The 25496-nt window shown below is 53.4% G+C and overlaps 1 protein-coding gene across 3 annotated transcripts in view; it reads right to left on the bottom strand.

Moving 5' to 3' along the window:
* The window catches only part of trub2 (TruB pseudouridine (psi) synthase family member 2), a 156122-nt gene that overhangs the window by 9133 nt on the left and 121493 nt on the right, over positions 1-25496 (bottom strand). For all 3 annotated transcript variants that reach the window (XM_041193974.1, XM_041193976.1, XM_041193975.1), the window contains exon 5: positions 4703-4764. In XM_041193974.1, the coding sequence (XP_041049908.1) occupies positions 4703-4764 (62 nt within the window). The remainder of the gene's footprint in view (positions 1-4702; positions 4765-25496) is intronic.

Genomic DNA, 25496 nt, shown 5'->3' with positions numbered 1-25496 from the left:
AGGGTCCCACATTCACTTTAGCTATTCTTTTTCTTTTTATATACCCAGAGAACCTCTTGCTCTTTGTTTTTATATTTCTTGCTGATTTATTTTTATAATCAATTTTCTCCCTCTATGAGCTTTTTGGTCATTTGCTGCTGGTTCCTAAAACATTCCCAATCCTCTGGCCTACCACTAGTTTTTGCTGCTTTGTATGCTTTAGTTTTTGATTGGATACTCTCCTTGACCGTCTTTGTTAACCATGGGTGGTTCTTCCTTCTCATCAAGTCTTTCCTTTTGATCAGGATAAATTTTTGCTGAGTGTTATGAAATATCTGCTTAAATGTCTGCAACTGCTCATCCACTGACCTTCTCCTTAGTCTATTTTCCCAGCCCGCTTTGGACAACTCTTTCTTCAAACCTCTGTAATTTGCCCTTTTTTAAGTTGAGAACGCTGGTTTGAGATCCGAGTTGCTCGCCCTCAAACTGAATTAGAAATTCTACCATGTTGTGATCGCTACCCCCTAGAGGATTCTTAACTACGAGATCTCTTTTTAATCCTACCTCATTACAAATTATAGATCTAAAATAGCCTGTTCCCAGGTAGGTTCTGCAACTTTGTGCAGTAAGAAACAATCTCTGATGCACTCTACAAATTCATCTTCCGTGCGAATCTGATTTGTCCAGTCAATATGCAGATTAAAATCACCCACGGCAACTGTAGCTCCCTTCTTACACGTCTTTATTATTTCCCAATTTATACTTTGTCCTACCATGAGGCAACTCTTCGGGGGTCTATAGACGACTCCCACCCGTGACATCTTTCCCTTGCTATTCCTTATTTCCACCCAATCTCATTCCACATCACGATCTATTGTATCTATATCACTACTCACCACCGCACTGATACCTTCCTTTATTAACAAAGCCACCCCACCTCCTTTTCCTTTCTTCTTATTTTTCCAGAATGTCAAATACCCTTGAATATTGAGTGGTCACCCTGCAACCACGGCTCTGAAATAGCTATTAAGTCATATTCATTTATTTCTATTTGTGCCATCAATTCATCTATCTTGTTACCAATGCTGCATGCATTCAGATAAAGAGCCTTAAGCTTTGACTTTTTACCATTATTACTCATTCTGGTCCTAATTTCTGCTGTACTCTTCTGCTTCTATTTCCTTCCCCATACTATTAGACTTTGATTGTTGCTTGCTTCTTCGCTTCCCTGCACCTCTGCTCTCTCATTTATTTTTGATTTTCTAAACTTCCCTTCAATTGAAACCCCTCCCCACCCCCACCCACCTAATTAGTTTAAAGCCCTACCTACAACCCTAGTTATATGATTCGCCAGGACACTGTCCCAGCATGATTCAAATTAAGCCCATCCCAATGGAATAGCTCTTTCCTTCCCCAGTACTGGTGCCAGTGTCTCATGAATCAGAACCCATTTCTCCCACACCAATCTTTGAGCCATGCATTTGCTTCTCTAATCTTAATTACCCTATGCCAATTTGCACGTGCTCAGGTAGTAATCTGGAGATTATTACCTTTGTGATTCTGCTTTTCAATTTGGCCCCGAGCTGCTCATAGTCCCTCAGCAGAACCTTGTTCTTAGTCCTACCTATATCATTGGTACCTACGTGGACCACGACAACTGGATCATTCCCCACCTACTCCAAGTTCCTCTTCAGCCCAGAAGAAATGTCCTTAATCTTGGCACCAGGTAGGCTACACAGCCTTCGGGACTTTCTGTCTTTGCTGCAGAGAACAGTATCTATTCCCCTAACTATGCTATCCCCTATTACTACTAAATTTCTCCCTTATCCCCCCACTTGAATGGTGCTCTGTACCATGGTGCTGTGGTCAGTTCGCTCATCCTCTCTGCAGTCTGTGCCCTCTTCCACACCGGCAGCAAGAACCTCGTACCTACTGGACAAGGGCACTGGGTGAGGCTCCTCCAAAGCTAAATTCCGGATCCCCATGCCTGCCTCGCTTGTAGTCACGCCCTCCTGTCCATGACCACTGACCAAATTTGATGTAATTAATCTAAGGGGTGAGACTGCCTCCCAAAACAGTTTCCTGGTAACTCTCTCCCTCTCTGATGTGTTGAAGTGTCCACAGCTCAGACTCCAGCTCATCAATTCTGAGCCAAAGTTCCACGAGCAGCCAACGCTTGTTGCAGATGTGGTCACCGTGGATCGCACCGGCATCTACCAGCACCCACATGCTACAGCTGCAACACATCACCTGCCCAGCCATCTCTATTTTATTTAATTAATTTAGATGTTAAATATTTTAAAAGTGAATTTCTTAACTGTAGTCTTCAGCTGTAATAATGTCTCCTGATTTAAACCACTTGGCCACTCAAAAGAGACACGGGAGAGATACCCACCAATTACCTACCAGTTTTCCTGTGACATCACACTTTGGCCCTTACAGCCAGAAACAGGTTGAAGGGGCTCTCTGCAGCCAGTTTTTATCTCCTGCCGCCGCTGCTCTTCCCACTCAGGTGTGCTCTCCATGTGCTCCCAGCTCTCTTCTCGCTATTTTAAACTGTAAAACTCCTGGCTCTCTTCTCACTGTTTTAACCTGTGAAAATCCAGGTTCTCTTCTCAATGTTTTAAATTGTGAAAATTACAGCTCTCCTCTCGGTGTTTTAAATTGTAAAACTTCCTGTGATCAATCTCCAACTGAAGTTCTCTACTGCAGTCAAACAGAGCACTCCAGTGCAGCTTGATGGACAATTTTGAACAATTGGTAGCAAGCTCCTCCTAGTCATTAACGTCAATGCTGCCACGCTTCAAGGAGAGCTTCAGAGTGTCTTTGAAGTGTTTCCTTTGTCCTCTAATGGAATGTTGGCCATTTGAGAGTTGAGAAAACAGAACAGTGCAGCACCCTCTCAGTACTAACCCTCCGGAGGTGCAGCGAACCCTCGGTACTGACCCTCCAACAGTGCAGCACTCCTTTAGTAGTGACCTTTCGACAGTGCAGCACTCCCTCAGTACCAAACCCCGGACAGTGCAGCACTCCCTCAGTACTGACCGTCTGACAGTGCCATGATCCCTCAGTAATGACCTCCAACAGTGCAGCACTCCCTCAGTAGTGTCCAAGTTTCTTGGACATCCAAATCTCTGGAGCACAATCCACAAAGCCTCATGATTTACTGAGTTAAATGCTTTGGTCAGCTCGGTGAATGCAATGAAACGTTCCTGGTGTCGTTCTTGACATTTTTCTTGGCTTTGTATCACAACAAAAACCATATCAGAGGGTGCTCTGGAAGGTTGGAAGCTGCACTGTGTCTCTGGGAGGATTTCCTCAGCCACAGGAAGTGGGCGATTTGGGAGTGTCAGGATTTTCTGTGCTCTGGATAAGGAGGAAATAGTTTCCACAGTGTGATTCATTTCCCTTCTTGAAGATAGTTACAATCGTCACATTCCTGAAGTCAGGAGGAGAGCTCTTTTTCCTCCATAAGTGACTATCTGGAAAGCAAAGTTTGACATATTTTTGGTTGGTAAGGGAGTTAAGAGATATTTGGTCTGGGGGACCAAAGACAGAAAAGTAGAGTTAAGGCCATGATCGGATTAGCTATGATAATATTAAATGGAGCAGGCTCGAGGGGCCAAATGGCTTATTGCTCCTAATTTGTATGTTCTTATGTGTACTCAGCATCCCTGGGCTGAAAAGGATAGGAAAAATCAGCCAGAGTTCCTGTTCCCATTTGTTACTCAATGAGCTGGGCCAGTGCAGACTGTGATGAACTCCATAGTTAAACAGCGGGCATTGTGATCCTTCATTGTGCTCTGCTGGGACCAGCTCACTCAGAAGAGTTGGGACTACACCAACACTTTCAGATCTTCCTCTAAAGGGAGGCCTTAAAAACTGTTCAGAAATTATTCATTTTAGTGTCTTGTAGTTAGTGTTACAGAAAACGGCAACCATTTTAAACACAGAAATCTGTTGCAAACAGGTGTATGACATTCCCATCAGCTGAGGGAATATTGGCCAAGACATTGGGAAAAACTCTCCTGCTCTTCGAAAAGTGTTGTTACATCTTTAATGCTCACTTCAGGGAGCAGCTGGAATTTGTGTTAAAACTTCCATCCAACAGTTCACCCTCCGACAGTGCAGTGATCACTCAGTACTAACCCTCTGACAGCTGACAGTGCAGCATTCCCTCAGTGTGGACCCTCCAACAATGCAGCGCTCACTCAGTACTAACCCTCTGACAGTGCAGCACTCCCTCAATACTGAGCCTCAAAGTGTGGCGCTCACTCAGTCTGACCCAGCAACAGTCCAGCATTTCCTCAATACTGACCCTCCAACAGGGCAGCGCTCCCTCAATACTGACCCTCCGGCAGGGCAGCGCTCCCTCAATACTGATCTTCCGACAGTGCAGCACTCCCTTAGTACTTACGCTCCGACACTGCAGCTCTCGCTCGGTACTTACCCTCTGATTCTGAAGCACGCTTTCAGTACTGACCCCCCAAAGAGTGCAGCACTCCTTCATTTGCATATGTCAGCCAGTTTGAGAGTTGAAGTGAGTTGGAGTGGGGCTTCATTCCACAGCCTATTGAAAACAAATACACTCAAGCCAAGCTAAAAGTAGAGAGTAGCTATTGGGGAAGCTTGTTGTAGGGCTATCTGTTTGAAGGAGAGGAGGTCACAGGATGTGTATAGGTGCAGGAGTGAAGTCTGTTCTCAGAGGCCTATGTAGTATTACCTTGGTCAGGTGAGAGTTGTAGAGATGGGCTAACTGCTGGTTTCCGTTTCCAACTCCCAGTACTATGGAGATAAAACATCATACAGTCTGTTAGAGGTTCCACACAATCATACAAGGCTATTCCACACTGGATGCAGCACCTCAGCAGGTGTAAACTGTTACAATTATATTAAAAGCACACAATATTGGGAGCTGTGTAACATGAATGATGTACTAAAGACTATAGAGCTGGCCACAAGGAGATGGGCTGTTTCCTAACTCACAGTGAAGTGTGATAATGGAACTTCCATAGCTTAGAGATTGAGACGACCATTTAGCTCATTTACCTCACCCTTCTTAAAAATACTAAATCACCCAACAGTGTATCCAGCTCCCCTTGAATAAGCCGAGAGTTTTCGCCACTCTCCCCTTCTAAGAGCCCATTGCAAGTCCTGATCACTATGAAGGAGGGTACTCTCTCTGTCTCACTGATCACTGTGTGGAGAAGGGATCTCTCTCTCATTCACTGAAGACTGTGCGAAGGTGGGATCTCTCTCTAACTGATGACTGTGTGAAGGAGAGATCTCTCTCTCTGTCACTGATCACTGTGCGGAAGGATCTCTGTCTCTCCCTCACTGATCACTGTGTGAAGGAGGGTTCTCTATCTCTCAGTAATCTCTGTTTGAGGTAGGGTTCTCTCTCTCACTGATCATTGTGTGAAGGAGGGATATCTCCCAGATCATTGTGTGAAGGAGGGATCACTCTCTCCTTAATGATCACTGTGTGAAGCAGGAATCTCTCTCTCCCTCACTGATTGCTGTTTGAAGTAGGGATCTCTCTCTCTCACTGATCAATGTGTAAGGAGGGATCTCTTTCTGTGATCTGTTTGAACAAGGAACACGCGCAGTGACACACACTAACCCAGAACACCAGACGACATGCAGTGACACATACACACCCAGAACACCAGACCACATGCAGTGACACATACTCACCCAGAACACCGGACCACGCGCAGCGACGCACACTCACCCAGAAGACCGGACCACACGCAGTGACACACACTCACCCAGAACACCAGACCACACGCAGTGACACACACTCACCCAGAACACCAGACCACACGCAGTGACACATACTCACCCAGAACGTAGGACCACGCGCAGCGACGCACACTCACCCAGAAGACCGGACCACAAGCGGTGACACACACTCACCCAGCAGACCAGACGACGCGCTGTGACACACACTCACCCAGAAGACCAGACCACACGCAGTGACACACACTCACCCAGAAGACCAGACCACGCACAGTGACACATACTCACCCAGAACACCGGACCACACGCAGCGACGCACACTCACCCAGAAGACCGGACCACACGCAGTGACACACACTCACCCAGAACACCAGACCACACGCAGTGACACATACTCACCCAGAACATAGGACCACGCGCAGCGACGCACACTCACCCAGAAGACCGGACCACAAGCCGTGACACACACTCACCCAGAAGACCGGACCACACACAGTGACACACACTCACCCAGAAGACCGGACCACGCGCAGTGACACACACTCACCCAGAAGACCGGACCACGCGCAGTGACACACACTCACCCAGAAGACCGGACCACACGCAGTGACACACACTCACCCAGAAGACCGGACCACACAGAGTGACATATACTCACCCAGAAGACCAGACCACGCGCAGTGACACACACTCACCCAGAAGACCGGACCACACGCAGTGACATATACTCACACAGAACACAGGAACACGCGCAGTGACACACACTCACCCCGAGAGACCAGACCACTTGCAGTGACACACAATAACCTGAGACACCAGATCACGCGCAGTGACACACACTCAACTAGAACATACGACCACACGCAGTGACACACACTCACCCAGAACACACGCACTGACACATACTCACCCAGAACATGAGACCACACACAGTGACACACACTCACCCAGAACACAAGACAAGGCACAATGACACACACTCACCTACAGCACCAGACCACACGCAGTGACACACGCTCAACTAGACCAGCAGACCACACGCAGTGACACACACTCACCCAGAACACCGGACCACGCGCAGTGACACACACTCACCCAGAACACCGGACCATGCGCAGTGACACACACTCACCCAGAACACCGGACCACGCGCAGTGACACACACTCACCCAAGACACCAGATTATATGCAGTGACATATACTTACCCCGAGACACCAGACCACGCGTAGTGACACACACTCACCCAGACACCAGGCCATGCACAGTGACACACACTCAACCAGAACATCTGACCATGCACAGTGACACACACTCACCGCAGAACACTGGACCACGTGCAGTGACACACATTTACCCAGAACCCCAGACCACGTGCAGTGACACACACTCACCCAGAGCACAGGAACACGCACAGTGACACACACACACACCCCGAGACACTGGACCACGCGCAGTGACACACACTCACCCAGAATCCGGGACAACGCACAGTGACACACACTCACCTAGAACCCCAGACCACGCGCAGTGACACACACTCACCCTGAAGACCGGACCACACGCAGTGACACACACTCACCCAGAAGACCGGAACACGCGCAGTGACACACACTCACCCAGAAGACCGGACCACACGCAGTGACATATACTCACACAGAACACAGGAACACGCGCAGTGACACACACTCACCCTGAGAGACCAGACCACTTGCAGTGACACACAATCACCTGAGACACCAGATCACGCGCAGTGACACACACTCACCCAGAACATGAGACCACACACAGTGACACACACTCACCCAGAACACAAGACGAGGCACAGTGACACACACTCACCTACAGCACCAGACCACACGCAGTGACACACGCTCAACTAGACCAGCAGACCACACGCAGTGACACACACTCACCCAGAACACCGGACCACGCGCAGTGACACACGCTCACCCAGACACCAGGCCATGCACAGTGACACACACTCAACCAGAACATCTGACCATGCACAGTGACACAAACTCACCACAGAACACTGGACCACGTGCAGTGACACACATTTACCCAGAACCCCAGACCACGTGCAGTGACACACACTCACCCAGAGCACAGGAACACGCACAGTGACACACACACACACCCCGAGACACTGGACCACACGCAGTGACACACACTCACCCAGAACCCGGGACAACGCACAGTGACACACGCTCACCTAGAACCCCAGACCACGTGCAGTGACACACACTCAGCCAGAAGACCGGACCACACGCAGTGACACACACTCACCCAGAAGACCGGACCACGCGCAGTGACACACACTCACCCAGAAGACCGGACCACGCGCAGTGACACACACTCACCCAGAAGACCGGACCACACGCAGTGACACACACTCACCCAGCAGACAGGACCACACGCAGTGACACACACTCACCCAGAAGACCGGAACACACGCAGTGACACACACTCACCCAGAACACCGGACCACACGCTGTGACGCACACTCACCCAGAACACACGCAGTGACACAAACTCACCCAGAATATGAGACCACACGCAGAGACACACTCATCCTGAACACCAGACCACGCGGCGACACACACTTACCTCGAGTCACCAGACCACGCGGAGTGACGCACAATCACACAGAACACCAGGCCAACCGGAGGGACGCACACTCACCCAGAACACCAGAACAAACGCAGCGACGCACACTCACCCAGAACACCAGACCACACGCAGTGACACACACTCACCCAGAACACCAGACCACACGCAGTGACACACACTCACACACAACACCAGACCACACACAGTGACACGCACTCACTCAGAACACAAGACGAGGCACAGTGACACACACTCGCCTAGAGCACCAGACCACACAAGGTGAACACAATCACCTGAGATACCAGACCACGCGCAGTGACACACACTCACCCAGAACACAAGACGAGGCACAGTGACACACACTCACCAAGAACACCGGACCACACGCAGTGACGCACACTCACCCAGAACACCAGACCACACGCAGCGACGCACACTCACACAGAACACCAGGCCAACCGAAGGGACGCACACTCACCCAGAACACCAGAACAAACGCAGCGACGCACACTCACCCAGAACACCAGACCACACGCGGTGACACACACTCACCCAGAACACCAGACCACATGCAGTGACACACACTCACACACAACACCAGACCACACGCAGTGACACACCCTCACGCAGAACACAAGACGAGGCACAGTGACATACACTCACCTAGAGCACCAGACCACACACAGTGACACACACCCACCCCAAGACACCAGACCACACGCGCTGACATACACACACCCACATCACCAGTTTATACGCGGTGACACAAACTCACCCCGAGACACCAGACCACACGCAGTGACACACACTCACCCAGAACACCAGACCACGCACAATGACACACAATCACCTGAGACACCAGACCACGCGCAGTGACACACACTCACCCAGAACACAAGACGAGGCACAGTGACACACACTCACCAAGAACACAAGAACACGCACAGTGACGCACACTCACCCAGAACACCAGACCACACGGTGACGCACACTCACTCACCAAGAACACCGGACCACACGCAGTGATGCACACTCACCCAGAACACCAAACCACAAGCAGCGACGCACACTCACCCAGAACACCAGGCCAACCGGAGGGACGCACACTCACCCAGAACACCAGAACAAACGCAGCGACGCACACTCACCCAGAACACCAGACCACACGCAGTGACCCACACTCACCCAGAACACCAGACCACGCGCAGTGACACACACACACACACAACACCAGGCCACACACAGTGACACACCCTCACCCAGAACACAAGACGAGGCACAGTGACATACACTCACCTAGAGCACCAGACCACACACAGTGACACACACCCACCCCAAGACACCAGACCACACGCGCTGACAAACACACAACCACAACACCAGTTTATACGCGGTGACACAAACTCACCCCGAGACACCAGACCACACGCAGTGACACACACTCACACATAACACCAGACCACACGCAGTGACACACACTCACTCAGACACAAGACGAGGCACAGTGACACACACTCACCTAGAGCACCAGACCACACACAGTGCCACACAATCACCTGAGACACCAGACCACGCGCAGTGACACACACTCACACACACCACCAGACCACATGCAGTGACACAATCACCCAGAACACCAGACCACGCACAGTGACACACACTCACTCAGAACACAAGACGAGGCACAGTGACACACATACACCTAGAGCTCCTGACCACACGCAGTGACACACAATCACCTGAGACACCAGACCAAGCGCAGTGACACACTCACACAGGACACCAGGCCACATGTGGTGACACACACTCACCCTGAACACCAGACCACGCGCAGTGACACACACTCACACACACCAGACCACACGCAGCGACAAACCCTCACCCAGAACACAAGACGAGGCACAGTGACACACACTCACCTAGAGCACCAGACCACACATAGTGACACACACCTACCCCAAGACACCAGACCACACGCGCTGACATACACACACCCACAACACCAGTTTATACGTGGTGACACAAACTCACCCCGAGACACCAGACCACAAGCAGTGACACACACTCACACACAACACCAGACCACACTCAGTGACACACACTCACTCAGAACACAAGACGAGGCACATTGACACACATACACCGAGAGCACCTGACCACACGCAGTGACACACAATCACCTGAGACATCAGACCAGGCGCAGTGACACACACACAGGACACCAGGCCACATGTGGTGACATACACTCACCCTGAACACGCGCAGTGACACACACTCACACACAACACCAGACCACACGCAGTGACACACCCTCATCCAGAACACAAAACGATGCACAGTGACACACACTCACCTAGAGCACCAGACCACACACATTGACACACACACCCACCCCAAGACATCAGAACACACGCGCTGACATACACACACCCACAACACCAGTTTATACGCGGTGACACAAACTCACCCCGAGACACCAGACCACACGCAGTGACACACACTCACCCAGAACACCAGACCACGCGCAGTGACACACACTTACACACAACACCAGACCACACGCAGTGACACACACTCACTCAGAACACAAGACGAGGCACAGTGACACACACTCACCTAGAGCACCAGACCACACAAAGTGACATACAATCACCTGAGGCACCAGACCACGCACCGTGACACACACTCACCCAGAACACAAGACGAGGCACAGTGACACACACTCACCTAGAACACCAGACCACACGGTGACGCACACTCACTCACCCAGAACACCGGACCACACGCAGTGACGCACACTCACCCAGAACACTAGACCACACGCAGCGACGCACACTCACCCAGAACACCAAACCACACGCAGTGACACACACTCACCCAGAACACCGGACCACACGCTGTGACGCACACTCACCCAGAACACACGCAGTGACACAAACTCACCCAGAATATGAGACCACACGCAGTGACACACTCATCCTGAACACCAGACCACGCGGCGACACACACTTACCTCGAGACACCAGACCACGCGGAGTGACGCACACTCACCCAGAACACCAGGCCAACCAGAGGGACGCACACTCACCCAAAACACCAGAACAAACGCAGCGACGCACACTCACTCAGAACACCAGACCACACACAGTGACACACACTCACCCAGAACACCAGACGACACGCAGTGACACACACTCACCCAGAACACCAGGCCACACGCAGTGACACACACTCACCCAGAACCCGGGACAACGCACAGTGATGCACACTCACCCAGAACACCAGACCACACGCAGTGACACACACTCACCCAGAACACCAGACCACGCGCAGTGACACACACTCACACACAACACCAGACCACACACAGTGACACGCACTCACTCAGAACACAAGACGAGGCACAGTGACACACACTCGCCTAGAGCACCAGACCACACAAGGTGAACACAATCACCTGAGACACCAGACCACGCGCAGTGACACACACTCTCCCAGAACACAAGACGAGGCACAGTGACACACACTCACCAAGAACACAAGAACACGCACAGTGACGCACACTCACCCAGAACACCAGACCACACGGTGACGCACACTCACTCACCAAGAACACCGGACCACACGCAGTGATGCACACTCACCCAGAACACCAAACCACACGCAGCGACGCACACTCACCCAGAACACCAGGCCAACCGGAGGGACGCACACTCACCCAGAACACCAGAACAAACGCAGCGACGCACACTCACCCAGAACACCAGACCACACGCAGTGACCCACACTCACCCAGAACACCAGACCACGCGCAGTGACACACACACACACACAACACCAGGCCACACACAGTGACACACCCTCACCCAGAACACAAGACGAGGCACAGTGACATACACTCACCTAGAGCACCAGACCACACACAGTGACACACACCCACCCCAAGACACCAGACCACACGCGCTGACAAACACACAACCACAACACCAGTTTATACGCGGTGACACAAACTCACCCCGAGACACCAGACCACACGCAGTGACACACACTCACACATAACACCAGACCACACGCAGTGACACACACTCACTCAGACACAAGACGAGGCACAGTGACACACACTCACCTAGAGCACCAGACCACACACAGTGCCACACAATCACCTGAGACACCAGACCACGCGCAGTGACACACACTCACACACACCACCAGACCACATGCAGTGACACAATCACCCAGAACACCAGACCACGCACAGTGACACACACTCACACACAACACCAGACCGCACGCAGTGACACACACTCACTCAGAACACAAGACGAGGCACAGTGACACACATACACCTAGAGCTCCTGACCACACGCAGTGACACACAATCACCTGAGACACCAGACCAAGCGCAGTGACACACTCACACAGGACACCAGGCCACATGTGGTGACACACACTCACCCTGAACACCAGACCACGCGCAGTGACACACACTCACACACACCAGACCACACGCAGCGACAAACCCTCACCCAGAACACAAGACGAGGCACAGTGACACACACTCACCTAGAGCACCAGACCACACATAGTGACACACACCTACCCCAAGACACCAGACCACACGCGCTGACATACACACACCCACAACACCAGTTTATACGTGGTGACACAAACTCACCCCGAGACACCAGACCACAAGCAGTGACACACACTCACACACAACACCAGACCACACTCAGTGACACACACTCACTCAGAACACAAGACGAGGCACATTGACACACATACACCGAGAGCACCTGACCACACGCAGTGACACACAATCACCTGAGACATCAGACCAGGCGCAGTGACACACACACAGGACACCAGGCCACATGTGGTGACATACACTCACCCTGAACACGCGCAGTGACACACACTCACACACAACACCAGACCACACGCAGTGACACACCCTCATCCAGAACACAAAACGATGCACAGTGACACACACTCACCTAGAGCACCAGACCACACACATTGACACACACACCCACCCCAAGACATCAGAACACACGCGCTGACATACACACACCCACAACACCAGTTTATACGCGGTGACACAAACTCACCCCGAGACACCAGACCACACGCAGTGACACACACTCACCCAGAACACCAGACCACGCGCAGTGACACACACTTACACACAACACCAGACCACACGCAGTGACACACACTCACTCAGAACACAAGACGAGGCACAGTGACACACACTCACCTAGAGCACCAGACCACACAAAGTGACATACAATCACCTGAGGCACCAGACCACGCACCGTGACACACACTCACCCAGAACACAAGACGAGGCACAGTGACACACACTCACCTAGAACACCAGACCACACGGTGACGCACACTCACTCACCCAGAACACCGGACCACACGCAGTGACGCACACTCACCCAGAACACTAGACCACACGCAGCGACGCACACTCACCCAGAACACCAAACCACACGCAGTGACACACACTCACCCAGAACACCGGACCACACGCTGTGACGCACACTCACCCAGAACACACGCAGTGACACAAACTCACCCAGAATATGAGACCACACGCAGTGACACACTCATCCTGAACACCAGACCACGCGGCGACACACACTTACCTCGAGACACCAGACCACGCGGAGTGACGCACACTCACCCAGAACACCAGGCCAACCAGAGGGACGCACACTCACCCAAAACACCAGAACAAACGCAGCGACGCACACTCACTCAGAACACCAGACCACACACAGTGACACACACTCACCCAGAACACCAGACGACACGCAGTGACACACACTCACCCAGAACACCAGGCCACACGCAGTGACACACACTCACCCAGAACCCGGGACAACGCACAGTGATGCACACTCACCCAGAACACCAGACCACACGCAGTGACACACACTCACCCAGAACACCAGACCACGCGCAGTGACACACACTCACACACAACACCAGACCACACACAGTGACACGCACTCACTCAGAACACAAGACGAGGCACAGTGACACACACTCGCCTAGAGCACCAGACCACACAAGGTGAACACAATCACCTGAGACACCAGACCACGCGCAGTGACACACACTCACCCAGAACACAAGACGAGGCACAGTGACACACACTCACCAAGAACACAAGAACACGCACAGTGACGCACACTCACCCAGAACACCAGACCACACGGTGACGCACACTCACTCACCAAGAACACCGGACCACACGCAGTGATGCACACTCACCCAGAACACCAAACCACACGCAGCGACGCACACTCACCCAGAACACCAGGCCAACCGGAGGGACGCACACTCACCCAGAACACCAGAACAAACGCAGCGACGCACACTCACCCAGAACACCAGACCACACGCAGTGACCCACACTCACCCAGAACACCAGACCACGCGCAGTGACACACACACACACACAACACCAGGCCACACACAGTGACACACCCTCACCCAGAACACAAGACGAGGCACAGTGACATACACTCACCTAGAGCACCAGACCACACACAGTGACACACACCCACCCCAAGACACCAGACCACACGCGCTGACAAACACACAACCACAACACCAGTTTATACGCGGTGACACAAACTCACCCCGAGACACCAGACCACACGCAGTGACACACACTCACACATAACACCAGACCACACGCAGTGACACACACTCACTCAGACACAAGACGAGGCACAGTGACACACACTCACCTAGAGCACCAGACCACACACAGTGCCACACAATCACCTGAGACACCAGACCACGCGCAGTGACACACACTCACACACACCACCAGACCACATGCAGTGACACAATCACCCAGAACACCAGACCACGCACAGTGACACACACTCACACACAACACCAGACCGCACGCAGTGACACACACTCACTCAGAACACAAGACGAGGCACAGTGACACACATACACCTAGAGCTCCTGACCACACGCAGTGACACACAATCACCTGAGACACCAGACCAAGCGCAGTGACACACTCACACAGGACACCAGGCCACATGTGGTGACACACACTCACCCTGAACACCAGACCACGCGCAGTGACACACACTCACACACACCAGACCACACGCAGCGACAAACCCTCACCCAGAACACAAGACGAGGCACAGTGACACACACTCACCTAGAGCACCAGACCACACATAGTGACACACACCTACCCCAAGACACCAGACCACACGCGCTGACATACACACACCCACAACACCAGTTTATACGTGGTGACACAAACTCACCCCGAGACACCAGACCACAAGCAGTGACACACACTCACACACAACACCAGACCACACTCAGTGACACACACTCACTCAGAACACAAGACGAGGCACATTGACACACATACACCTAGAGCACCTGACCACACGCAGTGACACACAATCACCTGAGACATCAGACCAGGCGCAGTGACACACACACAGGACACCAGGCCACATGTGGTGACATACACTCACCCTGAACACGCGCAGTGACACACACTCACACACAACACCAGACCACACGCAGTGACACACCCTCATCCAGAACACAAAACGATGCACAGTGACACACACTCACCTAGAGCACCAGACCACACACATTGACACACACACCCACCCCAAGACATCAGAACACACGCGCTGACATACACACACCCACAACACCAGTTTATACGCGGTGACACAAACTCACCCCGAGACACCAGACCACACGCAGTGACACACACTCACCCAGAACACCAGACCACGCGCAGTGACACACACTTACACACAACACCAGACCACACGCAGTGACACACACTCACTCAGAACACAAGACGAGGCACAGTGACACACACTCACCTAGAGCACCAGACCACACAAAGTGACATACAATCACCTGAGGCACCAGACCACGCACCGTGACACACACTCACCCAGAACACAAGACGAGGCACAGTGACACACACTCACCTAGAACACCAGACCACACGGTGACGCACACTCACTCACCCAGAACACCGGACCACACGCAGTGACGCACACTCACCCAGAACACTAGACCACACGCAGCGACGCACACTCACCCAGAACACCAGACCACACGCAGTGACACACACTCACCCAGAACACCGGACCACACGCTGTGACGCACACTCACCCAGAACACACGCAGTGACACAAACTCACCCAGAATATGAGACCACACGCAGTGACACACTCATCCTGAACACCAGACCACGCGGCGACACACACTTACCTCGAGACACCAGACCACGCGGAGTGACGCACACTCACCCAGAACACCAGGCCAACCAGAGGGACGCACACTCACCCAAAACACCAGAACAAACGCAGCGACGCACACTCACTCAGAACACCAGACCACACACAGTGACACACACTCACCCAGAACACCAGACGACACGCAGTGACACACACTCACCCAGAACACCAGGCCACACGCAGTGACACACACTCACCCAGAACCCGGGACAACGCACAGTGATGCACACTCACCCAGAACACCAGACCACACGCAGTGACACACACTCACCCAGAACACCAGACCACGCGCAGTGACACACACTCACACACAACACCAGACCACACACAGTGACACGCACTCACTCAGAACACAAGACGAGGCACAGTGACACACACTCGCCTAGAGCACCAGACCACACAAGGTGAACACAATCACCTGAGACACCAGACCACGCGCAGTGACACACACTCACCCAGAACACAAGACGAGGCACAGTGACACACACTCACCAAGAACACCGGACCACACGCAGTGACGCACACTCACCCAGAACACCAGACCACACGCAGCGACGCACACTCACACAGAACACCAGGCCAACCGAAGGGACGCACACTCACCCAGAACACCAGAACAAACGCAGCGACGCACACTCACCTAGAACACCAGACCACACGCGGTGACACACACTCACCCAGAACACCAGACCACATGCAGTGACACACACTCACACACAACACCAGACCACACGCAGTGACACACCCTCACGCAGAACACAAGACGAGGCACAGTGACATACACTCACCTAGAGCACCAGACCACACACAGTGACACACACCCACCCCAAGACACCAGACCACACGCGCTGACATACACACACCCACATCACCAGTTTATACGCGGTGACACAAACTCACCCCGAGACACCAGACCACACGCAGTGACACACACTCACCCAGAACACCAGACCACGCACAATGACACACAATCACCTGAGACACCAGACCACGCGCAGTGACACACACTCACCCAGAACACAAGACGAGGCACAGTGACACACACTCACCAAGAACACAAGAACACGCACAGTGACGCACACTCACCCAGAACACCAGACCACACGGTGACGCACACTCACTCACCAAGAACACCGGACCACACGCAGTGATGCACACTCACCCAGAACACCAAACCACAAGCAGCGACGCACACTCACCCAGAACACCAGGCCAACCGGAGGGACGCACACTCACCCAGAACACCAGAACAAACGCAGCGACGCACACTCACCCAGAACACCAGACCACACGCAGTGACCCACACTCACCCAGAACACCAGACCACGCGCAGTGACACACACACACACACAACACCAGGCCACACACAGTGACACACCCTCACCCAGAACACAAGACGAGGCACAGTGACATACACTCACCTAGAGCACCAGACCACACACAGTGACACACACCCACCCCAAGACACCAGACCACACGCGCTGACAAACACACAACCACAACACCAGTTTATACGCGGTGACACAAACTCACCCCGAGACACCAGACCACACGCAGTGACACACACTCACACATAACACCAGACCACACGCAGTGACACACACTCACTCAGACACAAGACGAGGCACAGTGACACACACTCACCTAGAGCACCAGACCACACACAGTGCCACACAATCACCTGAGACACCAGACCACGCGCAGTGACACACACTCACACACACCACCAGACCACATGCAGTGACACAATCACCCAGAACACCAGACCACGCACAGTGACACACACTCACACACAACACCAGACCGCACGCAGTGACACACACTCACTCAGAACACAAGACGAGGCACAGTGACACACATACACCTAGAGCTCCTGACCACACGCAGTGACACACAATCACCTGAGACACCAGACCAAGCGCAGTGACACACTCACACAGGACACCAGGCCACATGTGGTGACACACACTCACCCTGAACACCAGACCACGCGCAGTGACACACACTCACACACACCAGACCACACGCAGCGACAAACCCTCACCCAGAACACAAGACGAGGCACAGTGACACACACTCACCTAGAGCACCAGACCACACATAGTGACACACACCTACCCCAAGACACCAGACCACACGCGCTGACATACACACACCCACAACACCAGTTTATACGTGGTGACACAAACTCACCCCGAGACACCAGACCACAAGCAGTGACACACACTCACACACAACACCAGACCACACTCAGTGACACACACTCACTCAGAACACAAGACGAGGCACATTGACACACATACACCGAGAGCACCTGACCACACGCAGTGACACACAATCACCTGAGACATCAGACCAGGCGCAGTGACACACACACAGGACACCAGGCCACATGTGGTGACATACACTCACCCTGAACACGCGCAGTGACACACACTCACACACAACACCAGACCACACGCAGTGACACACCCTCATCCAGAACACAAAACGATGCACAGTGACACACACTCACCTAGAGCACCAGACCACACACATTGACACACACACCCACCCCAAGACATCAGAACACACGCGCTGACATACACACACCCACAACACCAGTTTATACGCGGTGACACAAACTCACCCCGAGACACCAGACCACACGCAGTGACACACACTCACCCAGAACACCAGACCACGCGCAGTGACACACACTTACACACAACACCAGACCACACGCAGTGACACACACTCACTCAGAACACAAGACGAGGCACAGTGACACACACTCACCTAGAGCACCAGACCACACAAAGTGACATACAATCACCTGAGGCACCAGACCACGCACCGTGACACACACTCACCCAGAACACAAGACGAGGCACAGTGACACACACTCACCTAGAACACCAGACCACACGGTGACGCACACTCACTCACCCAGAACACCGGACCACACGCAGTGACGCACACTCACCCAGAACACTAGACCACACGCAGCGACGCACACTCACCCAGAACACCAAACCACACGCAGTGACACACACTCACCCAGAACACCGGACCACACGCTGTGACGCACACTCACCCAGAACACACGCAGTGACACAAACTCACCCAGAATATGAGACCACACGCAGTGACACACTCATCCTGAACACCAGACCACGCGGCGACACACACTTACCTCGAGACACCAGACCACGCGGAGTGACGCACACTCACCCAGAACACCAGGCCAACCAGAGGGACGCACACTCACCCAAAACACCAGAACAAACGCAGCGACGCACACTCACTCAGAACACCAGACCACACACAGTGACACACACTCACCCAGAACACCAGACGACACGCAGTGACACACACTCACCCAGAACACCAGGCCACACGCAGTGACACACACTCACCCAGAACCCGGGACAACGCACAGTGATGCACACTCACCCAGAACACCAGACCACACGCAGTGACACACACTCACCCAGAACACCAGACCACGCGCAGTGACACACACTCACACACAACACCAGACCACACACAGTGACACGCACTCACTCAGAACACAAGACGAGGCACAGTGACACACACTCGCCTAGAGCACCAGACCACACAAGGTGAACACAATCACCTGAGACACCAGACCACGCGCAGTGACACACACTCTCCCAGAACACAAGACGAGGCACAGTGACACACACTCACCAAGAACACAAGAACACGCACAGTGACGCACACTCACCCAGAACACCAGACCACACGGTGACGCACACTCACTCACCAAGAACACCGGACCACACGCAGTGATGCACACTCACCCAGAACACCAAACCACACGCAGCGACGCACACTCACCCAGAACATCAGGCCAACCGGAGGGACGCACACTCACCCAGAACACCAGAACAAACGCAGCGACGCACACTCACCCAGAACACCAGACCACACGCAGTGACCCACACTCACCCAGAACACCAGACCACGCGCAGTGACACACACACACACACAACACCAGGCCACACACAGTGACACACCCTCACCCAGAACACAAGACGAGGCACAGTGACATACACTCACCTAGAGCACCAGACCACACACAGTGACACACACCCACCCCAAGACACCAGACCACACGCGCTGACAAACACACAACCACAACACCAGTTTATACGCGGTGACACAAACTCACCCCGAGACACCAGACCACACGCAGTGACACACACTCACACATAACACCAGACCACACGCAGTGACACACACTCACTCAGACACAAGACGAGGCACAGTGACACACACTCACCTAGAGCACCAGACCACACACAGTGCCACACAATCACCTGAGACACCAGACCACGCGCAGTGACACACACTCACACACACCACCAGACCACATGCAGTGACACAATCACCCAGAACACCAGACCACGCACAGTGACACACACTCACACACAACACCAGACCGCACGCAGTGACACACACTCACTCAGAACACAAGACGAGGCACAGTGACACACATACACCTAGAGCTCCTGACCACACGCAGTGACACACAATCACCTGAGACACCAGACCAAGCGCAGTGACACACTCACACAGGACACCAGGCCACATGTGGTGACACACACTCACCCTGAACACCAGACCACGCGCAGTGACACACACTCACACACACCAGACCACACGCAGCGACAAACCCTCACCCAGAACACAAGACGAGGCACAGTGACACACACTCACCTAGAGCACCAGACCACACATAGTGACACACACCTACCCCAAGACACCAGACCACACGCGCTGACATACACACACCCACAACACCAGTTTATACGTGGTGACACAAACTCACCCCGAGACACCAGACCACAAGCAGTGACACACACTCACACACAACACCAGACCACACTCAGTGACACACACTCACTCAGAACACAAGACGAGGCACATTGACACACATACACCGAGAGCACCTGACCACACGCAGTGACACACAATCACCTGAGACATCAGACCAGGCGCAGTGACACACACACAGGACACCAGGCCACATGTGGTGACATACACTCACCCTGAACACGCGCAGTGACACACACTCACACACAACACCAGACCACACGCAGTGACACACCCTCATCCAGAACACAAAACGATGCACAGTGACACACACTCACCTAGAGCACCAGACCACACACATTGACACACACACCCACCCCAAGACATCAGAACACACGCGCTGACATACACACACCCACAACACCAGTTTATACGCGGTGACACAAACTCACCCCGAGACACCAGACCACACGCAGTGACACACACTCACCCAGAACACCAGACCACGCGCAGTGACACACACTTACACACAACACCAGACCACACGCAGTGACACACACTCACTCAGAACACAAGACGAGGCACAGTGACACACACTCACCTAGAGCACCAGACCACACAAAGTGACATACAATCACCTGAGGCACCAGACCACGCACCGTGACACACACTCACCCAGAACACAAGACGAGGCACAGTGACACACACTCACCTAGAACACCAGACCACACGGTGACGCACACTCACTCACCCAGAACACCGGACCACACGCAGTGACGCACACTCACCCAGAACACTAGACCACACGCAGCGACGCACACTCACCCAGAACACCAAACCACACGCAGTGACACACACTCACCCAGAACACCGGACCACACGCTGTGACGCACACTCACCCAGAACACACGCAGTGACACAAACTCACCCAGAATATGAGACCACACGCAGTGACACACTCATCCTGAACACCAGACCACGCGGCGACACACACTTACCTCGAGACACCAGACCACGCGGAGTGACGCACACTCACCCAGAACACCAGGCCAACCAGAGGGACGCACACTCACCCAAAACACCAGAACAAACGCAGCGACGCACACTCACTCAGAACACCAGACCACACACAGTGACACACACTCACCCAGAACACCAGACGACACGCAGTGACACACACTCACCCAGAACACCAGGCCACACGCAGTGACACACACTCACCCAGAACCCGGGACAACGCACAGTGATGCACACTCACCCAGAACACCAGACCACACGCAGTGACACACACTCACCCAGAACACCAGACCACGCGCAGTGACACACACTCACACACAACACCAGACCACACACAGTGACACGCACTCACTCAGAACACAAGACGAGGCACAGTGACACACACTCGCCTAGAGCACCAGACCACACAAGGTGAACACAATCACCTGAGACACCAGACCACGCGCAGTGACACACACTCACCCAGAACACAAGACGAGGCACAGTGACACACACTCACCAAGAACACAAGAACACGCACAGTGACGCACACTCACCCAGAACACCAGACCACACGGTGACGCACACTCACTCACCAAGAACACCGGACCACACGCAGTGATGCACACTCACCCAGAACACCAAACCACACGCAGCGACGCACACTCACCCAGAACACCAGGCCAACCGGAGGGACGCACACTCACCCAGAACACCAGAACAAACGCAGCGACGCACACTCACCCAGAACACCAGACCACACGCAGTGACCCACACTCACCCAGAACACCAGACCACGCGCAGTGACACACACACACACACAACACCAGGCCACACACAGTGACACACCCTCACCCAGAACACAAGACGAGGCACAGTGACATACACTCACCTAGAGCACCAGACCACACACAGTGACACACACCCACCCCAAGACACCAGACCACACGCGCTGACAAACACACAACCACAACACCAGTTTATACGCGGTGACACAAACTCACCCCGAGACACCAGACCACACGCAGTGACACACACTCACACATAACACCAGACCACACGCAGTGACACACACTCACTCAGACACAAGACGAGGCACAGTGACACACACTCACCTAGAGCACCAGACCACACACAGTGCCACACAATCACCTGAGACACCAGACCACGCGCAGTGACACACACTCACACACACCACCAGACCACATGCAGTGACACAATCACCCAGAACACCAGACCACGCACAGTGACACACACTCACACACAACACCAGACCGCACGCAGTGACACACACTCACTCAGAACACAAGACGAGGCACAGTGACACACATACACCTAGAGCTCCTGACCACACGCAGTGACACACAATCACCTGAGACACCAGACCAAGCGCAGTGACACACTCACACAGGACACCAGGCCACATGTGGTGACACACACTCACCCTGAACACCAGACCACGCGCAGTGACACACACTCACACACACCAGACCACACGCAGCGACAAACCCTCACCCAGAACACAAGACGAGGCACAGTGACACACACTCACCTAGAGCACCAGACCACACATAGTGACACACACCTACCCCAAGACACCAGACCACACGCGCTGACATACACACACCCACAACACCAGTTTATACGTGGTGACACAAACTCACCCCGAGACACCAGACCACAAGCAGTGACACACACTCACACACAACACCAGACCACACTCAGTGACACACACTCACTCAGAACACAAGACGAGGCACATTGACACACATACACCTAGAGCACCTGACCACACGCAGTGACACACAATCACCTGAGACATCAGACCAGGCGCAGTGACACACACACAGGACACCAGGCCACATGTGGTGACATACACTCACCCTGAACACGCGCAGTGACACACACTCACACACAACACCAGACCACACGCAGTGACACACCCTCATCCAGAACACAAAACGATGCACAGTGACACACACTCACCTAGAGCACCAGACCACACACATTGACACACACACCCACCCCAAGACATCAGAACACACGCGCTGACATACACACACCCACAACACCAGTTTATACGCGGTGACACAAACTCACCCCGAGACACCAGACCACACGCAGTGACACACACTCACCCAGAACACCAGACCACGCGCAGTGACACACACTTACACACAACACCAGACCACACGCAGTGACACACACTCACTCAGAACACAAGACGAGGCACAGTGACACACACTCACCTAGAGCACCAGACCACACAAAGTGACATACAATCACCTGAGGCACCAGACCACGCACCGTGACACACACTCACCCAGAACACAAGACGAGGCACAGTGACACACACTCACCTAGAACACCAGACCACACGGTGACGCACACTCACTCACCCAGAACACCGGACCACACGCAGTGACGCACACTCACCCAGAACACTAGACCACACGCAGCGACGCACACTCACCCAGAACACCAGACCACACGCAGTGACACACACTCACCCAGAACACCGGACCACACGCTGTGACGCACACTCACCCAGAACACACGCAGTGACACAAACTCACCCAGAATATGAGACCACACGCAGTGACACACTCATCCTGAACACCAGACCACGCGGCGACACACACTTACCTCGAGACACCAGACCACGCGGAGTGACGCACACTCACCCAGAACACCAGGCCAACCAGAGGGACGCACACTCACCCAAAACACCAGAACAAACGCAGCGACGCACACTCACTCAGAACACCAGACCACACACAGTGACACACACTCACCCAGAACACCAGACGACACGCAGTGACACACACTCACCCAGAACACCAGGCCACACGCAGTGACACACACTCACCCAGAACCCGGGACAACGCACAGTGATGCACACTCACCCAGAACACCAGACCACACGCAGTGACACACACTCACCCAGAACACCAGACCACGCGCAGTGACACACACTCACACACAACACCAGACCACACACAGTGACACGCACTCACTCA

The sequence above is a fragment of the Carcharodon carcharias genome, chromosome 8 (genome assembly GCF_017639515.1).
Source record: "Carcharodon carcharias isolate sCarCar2 chromosome 8, sCarCar2.pri, whole genome shotgun sequence".
NCBI lineage: Eukaryota > Metazoa > Chordata > Chondrichthyes > Lamniformes > Lamnidae > Carcharodon > Carcharodon carcharias.
This window is presented reverse-complemented; position numbering and strand designations above follow the sequence as displayed.